The 16,135-nt window shown below is 44.0% G+C and overlaps 4 protein-coding genes across 7 annotated transcripts; 1 reads left to right on the top strand and 3 right to left on the bottom strand.

The window, feature by feature from the left end:
- Window positions 1-1,801: 1,801 nt before the first annotated feature.
- LOC9656842 (protein MON2 homolog) lies at window positions 1,802-9,673 on the bottom strand. 3 transcript variants are annotated; one of them, XM_024682716.1, is made up of 42 exons: window positions 9,448-9,673; window positions 9,210-9,372; window positions 9,033-9,122; window positions 8,908-8,981; window positions 8,694-8,849; window positions 8,510-8,624; window positions 8,399-8,454; window positions 8,292-8,346; window positions 8,189-8,245; window positions 8,049-8,141; window positions 7,919-7,999; window positions 7,791-7,843; window positions 7,671-7,740; window positions 7,560-7,620; window positions 7,363-7,511; window positions 7,180-7,316; window positions 7,064-7,121; window positions 6,915-7,015; window positions 6,744-6,852; window positions 6,627-6,692; window positions 6,506-6,565; window positions 6,356-6,442; window positions 6,088-6,307; window positions 5,998-6,041; window positions 5,714-5,950; window positions 5,615-5,667; window positions 5,515-5,563; window positions 5,405-5,463; window positions 5,110-5,353; window positions 4,933-5,061; window positions 4,789-4,874; window positions 4,614-4,729; window positions 4,449-4,561; window positions 4,270-4,393; window positions 4,093-4,214; window positions 3,676-4,034; window positions 3,168-3,626; window positions 2,973-3,094; window positions 2,657-2,912; window positions 2,256-2,596; window positions 2,143-2,178; window positions 1,802-2,074 (listed from the first exon to the last, which is right to left on the bottom strand). In XM_024682716.1, the coding sequence occupies exons 1-40, from the start codon at window positions 9,471-9,473 to the stop codon at window positions 2,485-2,487; spliced, it is 4,821 nt and encodes a 1,606-aa protein (XP_024538484.1). In that variant the 5' UTR covers window positions 9,474-9,673; the 3' UTR covers window positions 1,802-2,074; window positions 2,143-2,178; window positions 2,256-2,484. The 3 variants fall into 3 exon arrangements, with proteins under 3 accessions (XP_024538484.1, XP_024538483.1, XP_024538482.1); XM_024682715.1 differs by having other exon boundaries at window positions 2,657-2,909; window positions 9,210-9,395; XM_024682714.1 differs by having other exon boundaries at window positions 9,210-9,395.
- A 17-nt stretch (window positions 9,674-9,690) lies between these two features.
- Window positions 9,691-10,502, top strand: LOC9657559 (probable ribosome biogenesis protein RLP24). Its single transcript, XM_024682720.1, has 4 exons — window positions 9,691-9,838; window positions 9,894-10,007; window positions 10,052-10,188; window positions 10,243-10,502. The coding sequence occupies exons 1-4, from the start codon at window positions 9,758-9,760 to the stop codon at window positions 10,415-10,417; spliced, it is 507 nt and encodes a 168-aa protein (XP_024538488.1). The 5' UTR covers window positions 9,691-9,757; the 3' UTR covers window positions 10,418-10,502.
- Window positions 10,204-12,569, bottom strand: LOC9656843 (acetolactate synthase small subunit 2, chloroplastic). The gene is made up of 12 exons (XM_024682719.1): window positions 12,338-12,569; window positions 12,056-12,269; window positions 11,908-11,991; window positions 11,767-11,835; window positions 11,632-11,715; window positions 11,428-11,583; window positions 11,276-11,365; window positions 11,118-11,222; window positions 10,934-11,056; window positions 10,726-10,878; window positions 10,611-10,676; window positions 10,204-10,559 (listed from the first exon to the last, which is right to left on the bottom strand). Exons 1-12 carry the CDS (start codon window positions 12,532-12,534, stop codon window positions 10,467-10,469), a joined length of 1,434 nt encoding a protein of 477 aa, XP_024538487.1. The 5' UTR covers window positions 12,535-12,569; the 3' UTR covers window positions 10,204-10,466.
- A 35-nt stretch (window positions 12,570-12,604) lies between these two features.
- LOC9657560 (probable acyl-CoA dehydrogenase IBR3) lies at window positions 12,605-16,080 on the bottom strand. 2 transcript variants are annotated; one of them, XM_024682718.1, is made up of 17 exons: window positions 15,847-16,080; window positions 15,663-15,797; window positions 15,465-15,605; window positions 15,284-15,415; window positions 15,040-15,225; window positions 14,912-14,989; window positions 14,738-14,857; window positions 14,589-14,687; window positions 14,402-14,531; window positions 14,135-14,340; window positions 13,899-14,081; window positions 13,702-13,844; window positions 13,563-13,647; window positions 13,295-13,504; window positions 13,088-13,240; window positions 12,933-13,037; window positions 12,605-12,874 (listed from the first exon to the last, which is right to left on the bottom strand). In XM_024682718.1, the coding sequence occupies exons 1-17, from the start codon at window positions 15,979-15,981 to the stop codon at window positions 12,683-12,685; spliced, it is 2,433 nt and encodes an 810-aa protein (XP_024538486.1). In that variant the 5' UTR covers window positions 15,982-16,080; the 3' UTR covers window positions 12,605-12,682. The 2 variants fall into 2 exon arrangements, with proteins under 2 accessions (XP_024538486.1, XP_024538485.1); XM_024682717.1 differs by having other exon boundaries at window positions 14,738-14,860.
- Between the last annotated feature and the right edge of the window lie 55 nt (window positions 16,081-16,135).

Below are 16,135 nucleotides of genomic sequence, written 5' to 3' on the forward strand. Positions count from 1 at the left end.
ACTGGGATGAGAAATCCTGTCAATCGGAGTTTGCGAGAGCTTTGACTTCCTGTCTATCGTCGTCAATCCCAGCAAAACCAGCCCTGCAACGCTGCCAAGGACACAATTCTTCGACCTCGAGGGAACTCAGTATCGAACGTTTTAAGGAAAAGCAAGGTTATAAACAAACTACATTTGTAACTGTTAGTTTATATATATGTGTGATTGATTGGTTTAATGAGAAATTTATAGCCAACTCAAAAATATTAGGATGTTCTATTGTTATTATTATTGCTACAAATTGATTGCCATATAACACAACACTTATCAGCACTATCCATTTAAGTTCCACTTGTTAGTTGTAAATTTCTATAAAGGATATTTAGTCAAGTTATATCCTACACCACTTTAGTTGCCACTCAATCCTCAGTTTAAAAAGGGGATGATGTCATGTATTTGCTATCACTATCTATGATGGGATTTGAACCTCAAACCTACTCACAAGAGTTGAACTTAGCATCTAGGATTAATATAGATTTCATATAGACTTGTACTATAGTAGGTTTTTGGATTAACTTGAGATTCAACCAGTTAGTTTATGAGTTCAAATTGGTTAGTAAAGGTTTTGAATCTTATTCTGGACAGTCTAACAAATATAAAAAGATAATAAATACTTGATATTATACTCAAACTATTAGAAGTTTATTGGTGAGAGAAGGGATGAAAAAACAATTACGGTTAAATTTGTTAGTTGAGGTTTGAAGTTTGTTGTGGATAATGATTGCAAGTGGCCACACCAACACCCGCAGCAGTAGTTACAGTGGTTCGGAGGACGCCGTGGTTGCTGCTCCAGCTTCTTCTCTGGGTTTTGGTTGCAATCTTGGTGCTGCTCACGTGCTTTTTGCTCGTGCGATGGATGTTATCTCGAAGGAAGCAGAGATACACTCTAACAAATATAAAGAGACAGTAAATAATTGATATTGTAATCAAACTATTATAAGTTTATTGGTAAGAAATGGGAAGAAGATAAAAAAACTCAAGAAAATAAGAAAATAAATTGGTATGCGTCACATGTAGCAACGTTTGGTTTTTTTAATAGTAGTGTTATTTTTACTTATTAATCTAATTGATCAAATAAAGTTTATAACTATAAGCATGTTTATAATTTATAAACAAGATTAATCTTATTCCATTAGACGGTAAATAAAAAAAGAATATACTAGAAAGGGTTTAAGAAAGTTTATAAATTATAAACCTGTTTATAAATTATAAATACAAGATTAATCTAAATGAATAACAACCGTTAGATGGTAGAATATCCTAGAATATCAAATCATATTCTAGATAAATCTACTATCATCCCATCAGCAAACCAAAAATGGATTTCTGTTGAATACTCTAAATATAAAATATTAAAAACATAATTTTTAAATTAACTTGAGGTTGGACCAAATTAATTCTTAAAGACGACTTTATAATTATCAAAACATTTATTGAGAGAACAGAAGATATATTGATAAATACTTAAAAACAATTATGTTAAATAATCTAAAGACAAAGTTCTAGTATTAATCTAAGATCTGCACCACAGGGTTTAAAGTTTGAATTGCATCATGAACAGTGATGGCAAAATACAAAATATTATAACAGTTATCTACTCCTGTGTTATAAGCACAAAATTATGTATATACTGAAGAGAACACATTATTTACACCACTTTGGCTGCTAACTTCTTTTGTATCAGTTTTTAATCGACATCTGTGAAGAGCGGTCAACTCTGCTTCATTGCACTCATACACAGAGCTTAGAATTTAGACTACACTCCTTCCAAAGGCAGCTTTATTGACTTGGAAAGAGGAGGAAAATGGAGCTCCTCCTTATCAAAGATCAAGGTTTCAAAACTTGTTCTTCTCTTGATTTCTTTTGTTAGAGACTGCTAGAAGCTACAAGCAGGCGGCAGTGGTGCCATTTGGATTGACGAAGCGGCATCCATCTGGTAAGTTGCAGCAATTGTAACACGCACCGTCGAGTTCTTTGTTGCCGCACACTACTTTCAAGTCGAGGTTGCAAAACAGCGGACACACTTTGCTACTTCCTGCAAGAAGAATGTAAACTTGAGGCTCGTCTTGGAATCAAAATCCTGGAAAAGAAGCCCTTGCTTACCGGCATTTTCAACTCGCAGGGAGTGTCCCGAGCACGCTGAAACAAGCAGAGCAAAGATCAGCAGAATGGGCAAAGGAACTAAACAAACGAGGAAAAAACAGAAGGATGCATACCCACTGAAACCATCAAGAGGAAAACGATCAAAGAGGCCGTCTGGAGTCCCATCTTCTGGAGAAGCATGATCAAAGGCACCGCTTAAATAAGTACTCGCCGTTCACTTCACACGTGGCACCGAGGAAACACATTTCGCATGATCCACCATGGAAAATGCGCTCGTTCAATCAGCTTATCTGAATTTCCTTCTCGAGACGTTAAATGAACTACCAAAACTGCTTTTAAGATTCACGTATCTTTGTGTTGCAGGTCGCTTTGAGTTTGATCATCCTGGATAACGCCAAACTCACGGCCAACAAGCCGGAGCAGCACTTGGAGAGACTCCCGGATTTTGTCGTCTCTAAAATGATTTCTTCCCAGGATTAGATGCTGCAAAGAAAAAAGAGAAGTAAATCCTTACCTTGAAGTTACCAGGTCACAAAGAGGTGAATAGAGTAACAGCAAGTGAGCACGCTCAGAAGCTCCTTGTTCGGAGCCATTGGAAACAGATAAAGAGTCTCTAATGGTGGACAGCTTTCGCTTTTGTGTTGTTCCCGCCAGCTGATTCCTAGATGGCTTGAGAGTAGTCGCGGTCAGTGGATGAAGTACTAATCTCGACAGTTCCTCGAGCACGCAGTACATCTCCTCTTTTCGCACGCTTGGTAACAAAGCCCCTTCTAAATCACACAATCAGTATCAAAAAGAACTTCATACCAGGTAAATGAAAATCAACTTACCATTAAGTTTCTCGTCGAACGAAAACTGGCGGATGATTACGTTGCATCGTCCCATCAAAACTGGAAGAGCCATCCTACTCACAGCGATCCTTGAAGGATTCACTAGACCTTCATCGCCACAGCTGCACAACAAAAAAAGGAGGGAAAAAACATCGTCGGCCAATCTTAAGAAACCAAGTATAATAGCTACAATACCTGCATATGTGAAAGAGCTTTTGAAGACACAACAAGGAAAACCTCCCGCAATTGTGAGGCAGAAGAGCAGCACTCTCCAGAGATAATGCACACGTTCGAGCAGCGCAGCGATCAATGAGATCGATGAATCTCGAGATGACATCTTCCGGAGCATCTTCGCAGCACGCAAAAACTTTCTCAGACAAAACGTCGAGCATGCAAGCCTCTAAGCTTTCGTCCGCTTTCAGAGCTTCTGCCGCAGGTTCGCCAGAGGGAAGCACAACTGCTCGACCGCAGGTGCCTACTAAAAAGTTCTCGTATGTCTCGATCAACTCCTTCCATACGTGAGCTCTGACAGTGCTTATCCTGTCCTTTCCAGAGGCCTCGGGCCTGAACTCGTCATGTAGGATCCGATTGTAAGCTTTGACGGCTGTTCTCCATATACCGGCGTCTGGAAAGTCTCGCCTCATTGCCATACACCTGAAAATATATTAGCAAACTACACGGTTGAAAACAGACGAGGACGTACCTTCCAAGCCCCGCAATAATGTCAGGAAGAACAAGTTCCTTACTATCAGATGGCATAAGTTTGTACAGATCGACGAGGATATCCGCAACTTTTTCTGAAAATCCTTGTGAGATGTTTTCTTGCTGCCCGTTCGTTGTGCTACACTTGGAGCTAGGAAGCTTGCTGAGAGCGGACTCCAAAGTTTGCTGTTTTGTATAAATCTCTTCCCCCAGCTTACAGTGTTCGCATTGTTCACCACCTGGTAAATATGATACGAGTTGCTGGAAATACGATGGCCACATTGGTGCAAGGGTCGCATCGAGTGGTTTTATAGTGGGGAGAACTTCAAGAGATGTCCTCTGAACTTGAGGAATTCCACCCTGATCATGAGTACCATAAGCACAAAACCTTTACATCTTATCACAGAAGGATGCTTACTCGACCAGCGGCAGAACCATCGCTTGAATTCACGGGATTACGTGATAGCAGGTCTATTAGAGCTAGAAGGCGTAAATATGTAGACTGATCAAACATTTTATATCCTTGCACATAAACTTCGGCTGAGAGAAAGAAAAAGAAAACAGTTTTTATAACATCGAACAAACGATTGCGTACCAAGACTTTGAAGTAGCTCTTGTTTTGCCTTGGCCATAACCTTGCTGCTTGAATCGCACACACTATAAACAATCTTTTCGTAGGTGTTGAATGCAGTCTTGAAATAGTCCATGCCCACGCTTCCCTGTAGGAAACAAGAGGCGACTTGCAATATTTGATTACTTAGAACAGAATAATACCTTAGATGCATAAGCCACGACAATTGTTTGTAACGTACTAATTGCTGCAAGGGCTACTTCCTTGCTGCCATTAACGATACTTTCCTGTCCAAATAGTAATATCGTCGTCCATGCTGAAAAGAAGACAAAGATGATGTGTGAAATCACAAGCTGTTTATATCATACCTTCTCCAAATTGATCTAGCGTTTGGAACAAATGTAGAAAAGGTTTTAGTAGGCGTCCTAGTCCATTTAAAACAAGCACCAAGCTCTCATCCCATTGCTTTTGAGCGGTATTTCGACTGTTTAAAAAATCCGCATCGTCTGACAAGTTCACAGGTAGATGCCAATATGGGCTCACCTGTGGTGTACGAGCATGTGAACTGGTTTGCCACCATGCATTCCCAACTCCTTTCCAACCGACTCTTCCTTCGAAGAGTTTGCCGCCTGACCGTATGAAAACACGAATGAAATCACAAAAAACATGGCTAGCAAAAACGCTTACTAGGTGTCGAACTGTTTCTACCAGTGGAAAGATCAAAATCCACAAACAATTGTCCCACAAATCCCCTGAGAACCTGTGGCCATGACTGCTCACAGATTGGAAAATAGTGCGGATTGCTGAATTCCGGACCTACACAATATGCTCAAGTGTTAAACAAAAACTTCCTGAAAGAATTACCTCCGGCCTATCATCTGTCCCAAGCTTTTGTATAACACCAAGCACTGCGAGAAGCAGCGTATCACAATCCAGGTCCTTTCTTCCGGATGTAGTTGATCCTACGTTCCGATCTTCTGTTTCTTGAATTTCATGGTTGACACCTCTCGCAAAAAAATCTGATGTTGCCCATAAGAGACCTACAGAAGTCAGACTAATATTAATATCCGTCTTCTGTGCTCCATATGCAGCAGCAACGTCCACACACCTGCGATGAGATTTTATTTCAAACACTGAAAACTGTGAGACAAAGCCGTACATGTCCATAGCAGTCGAAGGTATTGACATGAGACAGTCATTCAGGATAACTTGCAAACTCTGCCACAGCAATATTAGGAACATAAACGATCAAGTGGTTCAGTCACAAACCTGGAAACCAAGTGGCACTAACTCCTTGTCACAAGTATTGGCTACTGATCTGGTAAGAATAACACCACGAGCTTAGCTGATTGGCGCCATAAATGCTCACCTTAACAGGTCCAATATATCAGGCCAGCTGTGATGCAGCTTTTCACCATGCCTCTGCACAACTTTAAATCAATAAAAACGGAGGTGAGGAAACATGTACCTCCAAAAGATGCAGCAAGATCTTCAAGGAACTTGACTGAACTTCATCCTTTTGGCAATTATCGAATAAAGTCTTGATCGGTAGTATGACCGCACATTCAAAAGCGTCTTTTCTCAGTGTCGAGGGATCATCAGCTGCGTCTTGACGCACTTGATCACACGCCAATACAGCACATATTGATCTATCGAGCGCATCCAGAGACACAGTACGAACTTGAGAACTTTCGTGCTCTGCCAGCTGCGTATAGACAAAATGAGATAGGCAAAAACATGCCAAAGACGGACCTTGATAAAGTGGTCAGTCAGTTCCTCCCAAAACACGTGCGCCCCTGAATACCGGTTAAGAAACGAGTCCAAATTAAAAACCGAGCTTACTGTGCACATTGTTCATAAGTACTGTTATCATGCGTTCAACTGCAAACATTTTTGATCCTGTTTGCTGTCCTTGTGCCCCTGGAGTTCTCGGACCAGAACTGGTGCCAGCAAGGCCAAGGCCTGTTGTTAATCCCTGAACTCCATTGCTTGAGACTTCCATAAGTCCCGCAAGTAGCGAACGGACGGCAGGAGTACTCATAATGCCGGAGCTTTCAAAAAGCTAACAAGAGAGACAACTTATTAGTCCTTTTATCAATGCTTCGCGTACCTGAGCATCTAGAGTTGATAAAATGTTGAAATCACTTGACTGACTTCCTTGATCACGAGTAATCCGAGGAACGACAGTTGAAATTTCCTAAAGTTGCCGTAAGCATGTTCGCATAACGCATACATATTCTGTTTTTAAATTCACACGGACCTGTGTTGTTGCATGTGGGGAGTGAATTACACGGTCCAGGGCCGCTAAAGTTTCCAAAACCTGCAAAAATAATAATAATAATTCCACGTCCTTACGACGTAGACTTTGGATAGAGCAATACCAGTATCCAAGACGAATCAAGAACATTGTCTAGCCGATGCGCGACATTAAAAAGCGTTCTCAAAGCCTGCAAAAACCGTTAGGAATCGTGGCGGAGGCCAGGAACTTAGAAACTTACTTGGACGTTTTTCGGTGTCAAAACTACACTCTCTCGCGGTTCTGCAGGTGGTTCGGAGCGTTTTAAGGCAGCGGGTGTCAGAGGAATCAACGGAATGAGATGTCCTCCACTAATAAACACATAGTAAGAACCAATCAATTTGCGTTGTGCCTGCAGCCACCCATCCATTACCTCGTAGCTTTTTCTAGTTCAACTGGTTGTGCGATAGTGAACTTGCATAGAGAAGAAAGGAAAGCATCTCGAGGTTCAACGATGCGAAGCACTCCACATGCCTAGGAAAAGTGACGTCCAAAAAATGCAATGGCCAACTGATTTCAAACCTGCGTAAACGCTTGGTAGGCCTTTAAAATTTCCAGCACTAAAGCCTCTCCCTGGCACCTGATAATTATTAGCAGAAATAAGTAGAAGCTTGCCTCAATAGAGCAATGAAACAGACCTAGAAAGAACCAGGGATAGAGCTTCTAGAAGCGTACGCCACAGTGCATTCACCATTGCAATGCAGAGCGTCGCATATGGACCTCCACGTATTACTATAACAGAAGAGTTTGGATTTTCACATCTTGGACTGGCAACCTGAAACAACATGCGATAAAGTATTTAAGAACTCAGCAATTTGTACCTCTCCTGACTCCGAGGCTTCATCCGTCAGCGTGGCTACCGTAAAAACAACTCCTAGAAGACCTTCGACAGCTAAAGTGATCGCATGCGCTTCACTGACAATTGCTATAGCAGCTCCACTCACATCGTTATCCAAGGACCACTCAACACCTAATGTAAAACAAATTAGACATAAATTTGAAAGTCACACCGCATTACCTTTAGCTTTGCTGTTGAACATACCCGACACGGCAGCCCAGCTTTCTTCGTTGTCATGTGCCTATTGCAAATGGAAACGTTATTCATATAAGAGGCGCCTGCATAACAAACCTGCATGCTGATGACAATGCGTGATAGCGCCTTCACCATGGCCCCAACAACATTCGAATTTTCAGGCTGCCTGCACAAAGAAGTGTTAAACAACAGTAAGGAAGTAAGAAATCTACGTACATATCAAAAGTTTCGAAGAGAAAACACAAAATTCTTGCTTCAATGCAAAAGCCCTGCTCAAAAAAGAAAGGAAAAAAAAAAAAGGAGACAGACCGTTATTGTGAAAGAAAATCAAATGCGAGACATACACGTAAGATCTCAAGCACCATAATTCGATGCCATGACGGTAAACTTGCATCCGTACTCTTCACAAGAAAGCTCACAAAAACCTGCGAGTTTAAAATCAACAGGAAGACAACCAAGGCAATTGAAGTGCACCTCACATTCCGCCAACACAATTGAACTGTATAGTCTAATGACATTAGCAACAGCTCTCAATATGATTCGCCGAAACTGCGGTTCACCTTCAGCCTACAATTCAAGTGTCAAAACATTTGGACTTCAATAGAAACACTAACCCCTGTTGTCGTTCTCAGAGACGTAGCTAGCAATGAGCAGACTTGGTTGCGGAGAACCTGCAGAATTTCAATTAATTGCGTGTTTGACAACAGAAAACCCCACCTCTTGATAGGGTCGGATATTTTTGAAAAGCGAGATGTAGTTGGAAAGAACATAGCTGAGGGATAAATTGGTTAAAATCTCAATTTAAATAAAACAATCATACTCACTCAAGCATGTCAAAAGCGAATGTTCGTTGAAGGGAGTGAAAAGAAAGCCACTTTGCCTGAAGTAAAGAAAAGAAACCAGTTATAATGTTCAGTATAAAACAAAAGCACTACCTGACCACCAGCCGCAAGTGACGTTAGATCTTCAAAAAGCTTGAGCCCAAGCCGGCCTTCTTGCGTCATAAAAACTCTGGAGTCCGAGCTGGAACCAGGAGCAGTTTCCTCAGTCCTACGTTATTGTGGATAGTACGCGTTCATTCCTTCCATTATGTGAGCAAACTAGATTTGAGGTACTTACTTGGCTGTCATCATGCTGCGACTAACATCTCCGGAAACCGAGTTCGAGCGTGATGGCCGCCTGCTTGACGTACCCTTCTGCGCAGGCAAATCTTCCGCATAAACCACACGTTCAAATATCAGTGCTATAGCCTGACGTAGAGTCGCCGCCGCAGTACTGAGAAAGAGTAAAAAAAAAAACACTTCGGTTACGACTGAGAGAGTCTCACGCTTACCTTTGGACGGAATCAGGATTGCGGCTCTTACCAAGTAAGCCGAGGCAAAGACCAAGAAGGATTGACATACTATTCTACAAAAGCAAAGCAAAAACTGTAAGTTAAACAGGAGGATACGTACTTACCTCGTCTCCCGGATGGAGCTTCGATTGAAGGATAGTGAGAATTGTTTGCAAAGTTTTCAGCTGGAGAATTTCATCATTTATCTCACAATGCTGCAAAGGCAAAAGAAGAAGAAGAGAAATAAAAAAACAAACGTCTCGTTAGAACTACACTAAAGGAATGAAAAACGGCCAATATACCTCTTGCAAGGTCTCAAGAATTTGTGGGAACGCCAAAGGAGGTACTGCGTCGTGAGCCAAGAGCTTTTGTAGGCACGAGAGTCCCAAAATGCTGAGCTTGACGTTCCTGGTATCACAGGCAAGCATGTAGAGCCGGAGAACATCATCGTTTCGAGCGATTTGGCTGGGATCAGTGACCGTTCGCAGCTGGAAATATCGCATACCCACGGATCAAACGCAAGAATTTGCCATCACTCACCTTAAGAATTGCGTGCTCAGCTGCATCCTTCACTGCCGGGTACTTGCGTCGAGCTTCCGCCGAGAGAGCTCGTAAATCCGCCTCCAAGGCAGCTGCCAGCGCCATTCTTTGTCAAGAACACTCCTCCGCGCGCATTTGCATTGAGAAATCACTCCAGATCTCCCAGAAATCTAGCAGATCCGCGAATGCGCGCTCCAATGCTCGCAATCCCCCATCTCGCCAAGCCAAAAACTTAGGGCTCGAGAGGAGGGTATATTCCACTTGCATCTTTCTCGTCCGTGCGTTTAGGGTTTATCGGCGCCTCGGCGCCATGAGGCTCGAGAAATGCTGGTTTTGCTCCTCCACGATCTATCCAGGCCACGGCATGATGTATGTGCGCAACGATGCCAAGGTATGAGCGCTTCGATCACAGATTTCTCGCGAAATATAAAATCGCTGGCTCTTAGATCTTTCGATTCTGCCGCTCCAAGTGCCACAAGAATTTCAAGATGAAGAGAAATCCTCGCAAGGTGAAGTGGACGAAGATCTATCGCAAGCTCCACGGCAAGGAATTGCCACAGGTATTGTCTGTTTTCCTTTTGTCACTTCTCACATGGTTTAATAGGACACTACATTTGAGCTTGAGAGGAAAAGAAATAGGCCGGAACGATACGATCGAAACGTTGTGGAGGATACTGTCAAGGCAATGAAGAAGATCAGTGAGACGAGAGTGGAACGAGAAGCTCAGTTCTGGAAGAACAGGTTTGTTTTTTTTTCTTTTTCTCATCATCCAGGACTGAGAACTCTCGCTAACAGGATGAGAGGCAAGAAGACCCAACAACGCAGGGAAGATCTAGCTGAGCTCCAGCAAGGAATTCACCTCGTCAAGGCTCCAACAGCGCTGCTAGAGGAGCCAAGCTTGACTCTCCCCAAGGAGAAGATGAAGGTGAAAGTCTCCGTGGAGCAGGAATCCAAAGCGATGGAAAGCTAGTCCTGACTCGAAAGAGTGGTACACAAATTTTGGAAACCGACTTGGAAAATCAATACGAAGCTTGCAATGGTTGCAATTGTCCCAAGAGTTTAGTGTCGACTCCAGAGTCACGAACCAGAGCTAATCGACCAGTTCTCGCAACCTGTGAACGAGAAAACTTAGAACTACGGTTCTCTAGAAACACTGTTAATACCTCGAGGATTCCATAAGGCTCTAGCAAGTGCTGAAGAGCAGCCATTTTCTCGAGATCTCCCGTCAACTAGAGCGCAAGTTTTAGCTTCTACGTGCACAGGTAAGCGAGCGAGTACCTCTAGTGTGATGCTTCGATTCGATAAATCCACTATTTTGGCACGGAAAACGTTGGCTATGTCGAGTATATCGCGCCGCGCGGATGGCAAAGCCGAGATTTTTATCAGCATTAGCTCTCGTTGTGCAAATGGTAAATGCGTGATGTCTTGGACCTGTTCGCGTTTTAAGACTGGATGATCCGAAAAAAAATTTGCTTTTGCTACTTGCCTGAACAACATCGATGAGCTTGGAAAGTTGATGAAGAAGCTTTCGAATGGACTCGTCTGTGCCAGGTACCACGGTCGTGATGCGCGAGATGCCTTGCCTTTCGGACAAGCCAACAGCCAGGCTCTAGAAGATCATAAAAACCAAGAGCGAAGTTCATAGCTAAGAAAAAACACGAAAGGAGTACCTGGATGTTATAACCCCGTCTGGCAAACACACCAGTCACACGATTCAAAACTCCAGGAGCATCGTTCACCACCATTGATAACGTGTGCGACATATAACCATTCGGCTGCAATGAGAAAGAAAGCGGTTTAAATGAAAACCAAGAGAAAAACACAATACTTCTGCCGCTTCAACGTCTCCCCAATCAGGATCTAAAACTTGGTGAGACCAAACGCCCTCGTCATCAGACTCAACAGCGTAAACATCACCCTTTGAAAGCACAAAACCAAAAGAAAACATTACTGCTTGCGAAAGAAGTACACAGAGCCTACCTCTGCGCTTGAGCTTGTCACGGGAATGTGTGTCACAACTTTCTCAGATGCCTGCTTTTCCAAATCGGACACTTTGGTAAGCGAGCTCACACTCGTCGCTTGCGGTAGAATTGGGGGTGCCACCACCTCTTCCGACTTGTCTCGGAGCAAAGATATCTGGGATAAAAAAACCGATAGCTAAAATGAAGAACCAATCTCCATTACCTTTCCAGTTCTTGCGAGCTCTTTGATCCCAAACTTGGTCATTCTTCGTTCTAGAGAGGCTAGCTTGCCAGCATCTCCTGTCACCTACAGACATGCCGTAAGAGAGATTTTCACAACGCTACAAACCAAACAAACCTCCAGAGTTAGAGAATCCTCGGCCACATCTACTACTCGCGCTCGGAAGATATCGACAAGACCAAGCACCTATAACTTTTCGTTGTTAAAGTGTGAGCTCAAAAAAAAAACAAAAAAGGAAGAAGAAAAAAAAATGCGTACCTCGGTTCTTTGAGCAGCAGGAACGTTTACTTTTAACAACATGAGTTCTCGTTCTACTCTTGGTTTCTTCGACAAATCCTCAACCTGAAAGAAAGCCCAACCTTGAAACACAAAAAGAAAAAAAGAGAAAACAGGAAAGAGATGGCACCTTTCGGACATTAACAAGCTTATATAGCTGCTTCATCACTTGCTGCAGAACACGATCGGTCCCAGAGACAACGATCGTAAAGAGTGCCTTGTCGCGGTTAAGTCCCACTGCCAGAGACTCTATATTGTATCCCCGACGTGAGAAAACTCCAGCGATTCGATTGATCATTCCACTCTCGTCGCCCACAAACACTGATATGGTGTAGCGTTGGATCCTTAGCATGCAAGGAAAAAAAAACATAGAAGAAGAAATTGAAATTTCCAGAGAAGAGAAGATCCTTACAGAGGAGGAGCTCTCGGAGGAGGCGCGTTGGGAATTTGCGCCGCCGCCGATGGCTCGATGACTCGCGAGGCAGCGCCGCACCGAGCGATGCAAAGTCTGCTGCGATTGCTCGCGCTCCATGAGAGATCGCTGGAATCGCAGCCGCCGAGATTCTTGAGGAAGGAGATTCTAGAAATGCCGCCGGTGAGCGGCAGCATTGCCGCATTCCAAGACGCCGCATGCGCCAGTGATGCCATAGGGCTTTGGTTAGGGTTTAGTCATCGGGCCTTTTATTTGAAGCAGAAGATTCCTAAAATATTATATTCTAGAATATTCTCCAATCTAACGGTTGTAATTAGAAGAAACTCACATTCTTGCTCGTTTGAGCTCCAATCGGGCGATGGTTTGGAGATGGACATCGTCTGGACCGTCCGCGATTCTCAGCGTTCTTGCTGCTGCCCACAAGTGCGCAAGCACCGTGTCTGAGCTTACTCCAGCTCCACCGTGAACTTGGATCGCGGAGTCCAGAACTTTGAGAGCAACTCTGGGAGCAGCGACCTGAAACACACATTTCATCAGTCCGGAAGCTATGATCTTATCAACAACACTGCCTTACTTTTGCCATTGCAAGAGCGCCCCGTGCAACCTTTGCTCCGTGATTGTCAAGCTCGTTGGCCGCGTGAAGGACTAGCAGTCTCGTTTGTGTGATCTCCAGGCGACACTGCTCACAAGAGAGCTCAGTCTGGAAAAAAAACGACGTGAAAAGCTTACCTGGGAAACCTCCGAAGAGAACGCTCCTTGTTGAGCAATGAGCTTTCCAAACACCTTTCGTTGCAACGCTCTGTGAACCATCAGCTCCAAAGCTCGCTCAGCGGATCCGATCAAGCGCATGCAATGGTGGAGTCGTCCCGGCCCAAGTCTTCCCTGTGAGAATAAATGTTTTTAGACATGAATAAACTTCTTAGGAGGAATCAATACCTGGGCAATCTCGAAACCACGTCCTTCGGCCCATAGGATGTTCGTCGCAGGAACTTTCACGTCTTTGAAAAGCACCTCGGCATGTCCATGCGGGGCATCGTCGTAGCCAAAGACTGTTAGCGGTCGTATGATTTCTACGCCAGGAGTTTTAATGTCCACGAGGATCATAGACTGTTGTTTGTGCAAGAGCGCATTGACATCAGTCTTTCCCTGTTAACAGAAGAAAGCACAGAAAACTTAAGACTAGCAAAATGAAGGTCGTACTAACCATGACTATCAAAATGCGACATCTAGGATCCATAGCTCCGCTTGTCCACCACTTTCGTCCATTGATGATATAATGTTCTCCATCCCTGGAGTTTAATGGTTCAAGTATAAAACAAAACATGCAACTTCAGAAAAAGAACCTTGTTATTTTGCACTCGATATTCGTCGCGTCCGAAGAAGCAACATTAGGCTCTGTCATGGCAAAAGCTGACCGTATTTCTCCCTTGAGAAGAGGTTTTAGCCATGTCTTTTGCTGCTCTGGACTGCCGTATCGTAACAAAACCTGCAAAAACCTCGGTCACGTTTCTCTCTGTCGGAATTTAAGATTGCTAGTCACCTCCATATTCCCAGTGTCGGGAGCGCTGCAATTGAAGACTTCAGGAGCCCATACCGAGCGTCCCATTATTTCGCAGAGGTGTCCATACTCGAGGTTGCTGAGGCCCGCGCCAACTAGCCTGTCAAAGTTTTGAGCGTCGTCCGTGTCAAACAAGATTTTGGAGGCCATTGCTGCACTGTCGGCCTGGAAAATCCGTAAGAAACATTGCAAAGGAAAATAAAAAACGCCACACTTACTGGGATCCACAGATTCCAAAGGCCCTCGGCTTGAGCACGATGTTTTAGCTCTTCTTGCAGCGGGTGGACAGTCCACCTCTTTTCCGTCTTCGCATGAGCGGATAGAAGTTCCTCGTTTGGGTAAATGTATTTTTCCATGAAAGTCGCAAGTTGTTCTTTAAGCCGTAAAACTCTGGACGACGGAGAAAGACCTGGATGCTTGTTCCCTGTCATACAAAAACAGGCTCTTAAGAAGATAGGAAGTACGAAATAGAAAGGACGACTAACCAATTTTCGCAAATGAAGGTGGAACATCAGAAATAATAGGTCCACCATTGATCAGCTCAAGTGCACATGACGCTAGATAACAAGCAAACTTGCCACTAGATTCTGCACGTTTCCCTCCCGAAGCATTTCCCTTCAACAATAATCAACCCAAAGTCGGTTTTTTTAAAACAAATTTGAAAGAACTTACAAGCAAAAACCGATTATACACGCCTGCAGAAATTGCAGCAAGCCTGAAAAGAGACAGAGCTAGATAAAACTTCCAGTTAGGCCCAGGCCATGATGCTCCCTGAGTTTTAAACAACCATTAGACCAAAACAAAACAAAGATATGACTTACTCCTTCGGCACAATAGGTAGCAACAAACTCCTCTTGTGTGGGTAGACCATCGGAGGGAGCCCCTTTGTCAAAGCCATAGTAGCCCGGACCGCCGCTCTTGACGTTGTCTATAACATATGGCTGCTGCACCGATGTTTTCAGTGATCCAACTAGTAACAATCAGCAAAAACGTACCATACAATTATAGGCAACATCGGACATTCTGTTTCCGAGAGTCGAAAGTTCCCAGTCTAAAACCGCCAGGACGCGAGCCTGAAGTATTCACGATGAACGACGAACATAAAACAGAGTGATGAACAAACCTCAGTTGGATGGAAAACTAGATTGTCGATTTTATAATCCCCGTGAACTATTCCCCCACAGTCTCTCCGAGCATCCTCAGCTGGCACGTTACTTCTCAGCCACCTTGTAAGCTTCAGCATGGAAGGGTCCGCGGGTGGCTTTCCTTCAGCCGTGGACGCAGCATATTGCGATGCCCACCTCTCAATCTAAATGACGAGTAGAAAGCTTGGAGTCGAGCGACGAAGAACAAAACCAAAGCCATACCTGTCGCTTACAGTAGTTTTCGAGACGCCCAAACTTTCCCAGGCCGACACGATCGACGTCAATTTTGTGAATAGCAGCAAGCGTTTTAGCCATGGCCTGGTAAACTTCCTTTCGTTCTTCAGGCTTGACGCTCTGGATGATCCAACACGAAGTGGTAGTCAGTCCAACATATAGATTTTACCTTCAGTCCAGGATCAAGGAAAACGCGGCCTTCGACATAGTCCATAACGTAGAATGGCGTGCCAATGACACTCGGATCGTTGCAAAGGCAAAAGACTCTGGGAACTGGCACAGTTCCTTCTTTTCCAAGAGCAGCCAAAACCTTCGAGACGAAGAGAAAATCAAAGATAGAAACCATGAACTAGCTATGAACAGGCACCTGGTATTCGCGCTCCACAGCGTGTGCCGACTGGAGCAATTTCCCAGGAGGCTTTTTGCGAAGAACATAGAACTTCACAGCATTGCCACCCTCGGCTTTTAACCGATAAGTAGGATTGGATTGCCCGTGTCCAAACTAAAAGAACGATCACCACACCAGGAAGAAGAAATTCAGTGATTTTTACCTGGGAGACTGTGAGCTTCGCCGGCCGCGGTGGAAATCCTTCCACCGATCGGTGGAGATAATCCAGCAGCGAAATCTCGTCCAATCTGTGAGCTTCTTGCACCGATTCGATCATGTCGGATGTCATCGACGCCATCGCCGCTGGATCGCACTCAATGCAAGAGCTAATCGCTAAGCTGAGCTGCTAGCCACGGCGATCGCGAATGTTGCGAAAAACCCTAGCTAGCTATCATGACTTCTGTGCAGCCCATTCTATTTCCAAATTTCCTTTTATCTTATTCAATAAGAAT

Source organism: Selaginella moellendorffii, unplaced genomic scaffold, assembly GCF_000143415.4.
Source record: "Selaginella moellendorffii unplaced genomic scaffold, v1.0 SELMOscaffold_35, whole genome shotgun sequence".
In the NCBI taxonomy this organism is placed as follows: domain Eukaryota; kingdom Viridiplantae; phylum Streptophyta; class Lycopodiopsida; order Selaginellales; family Selaginellaceae; genus Selaginella; species Selaginella moellendorffii.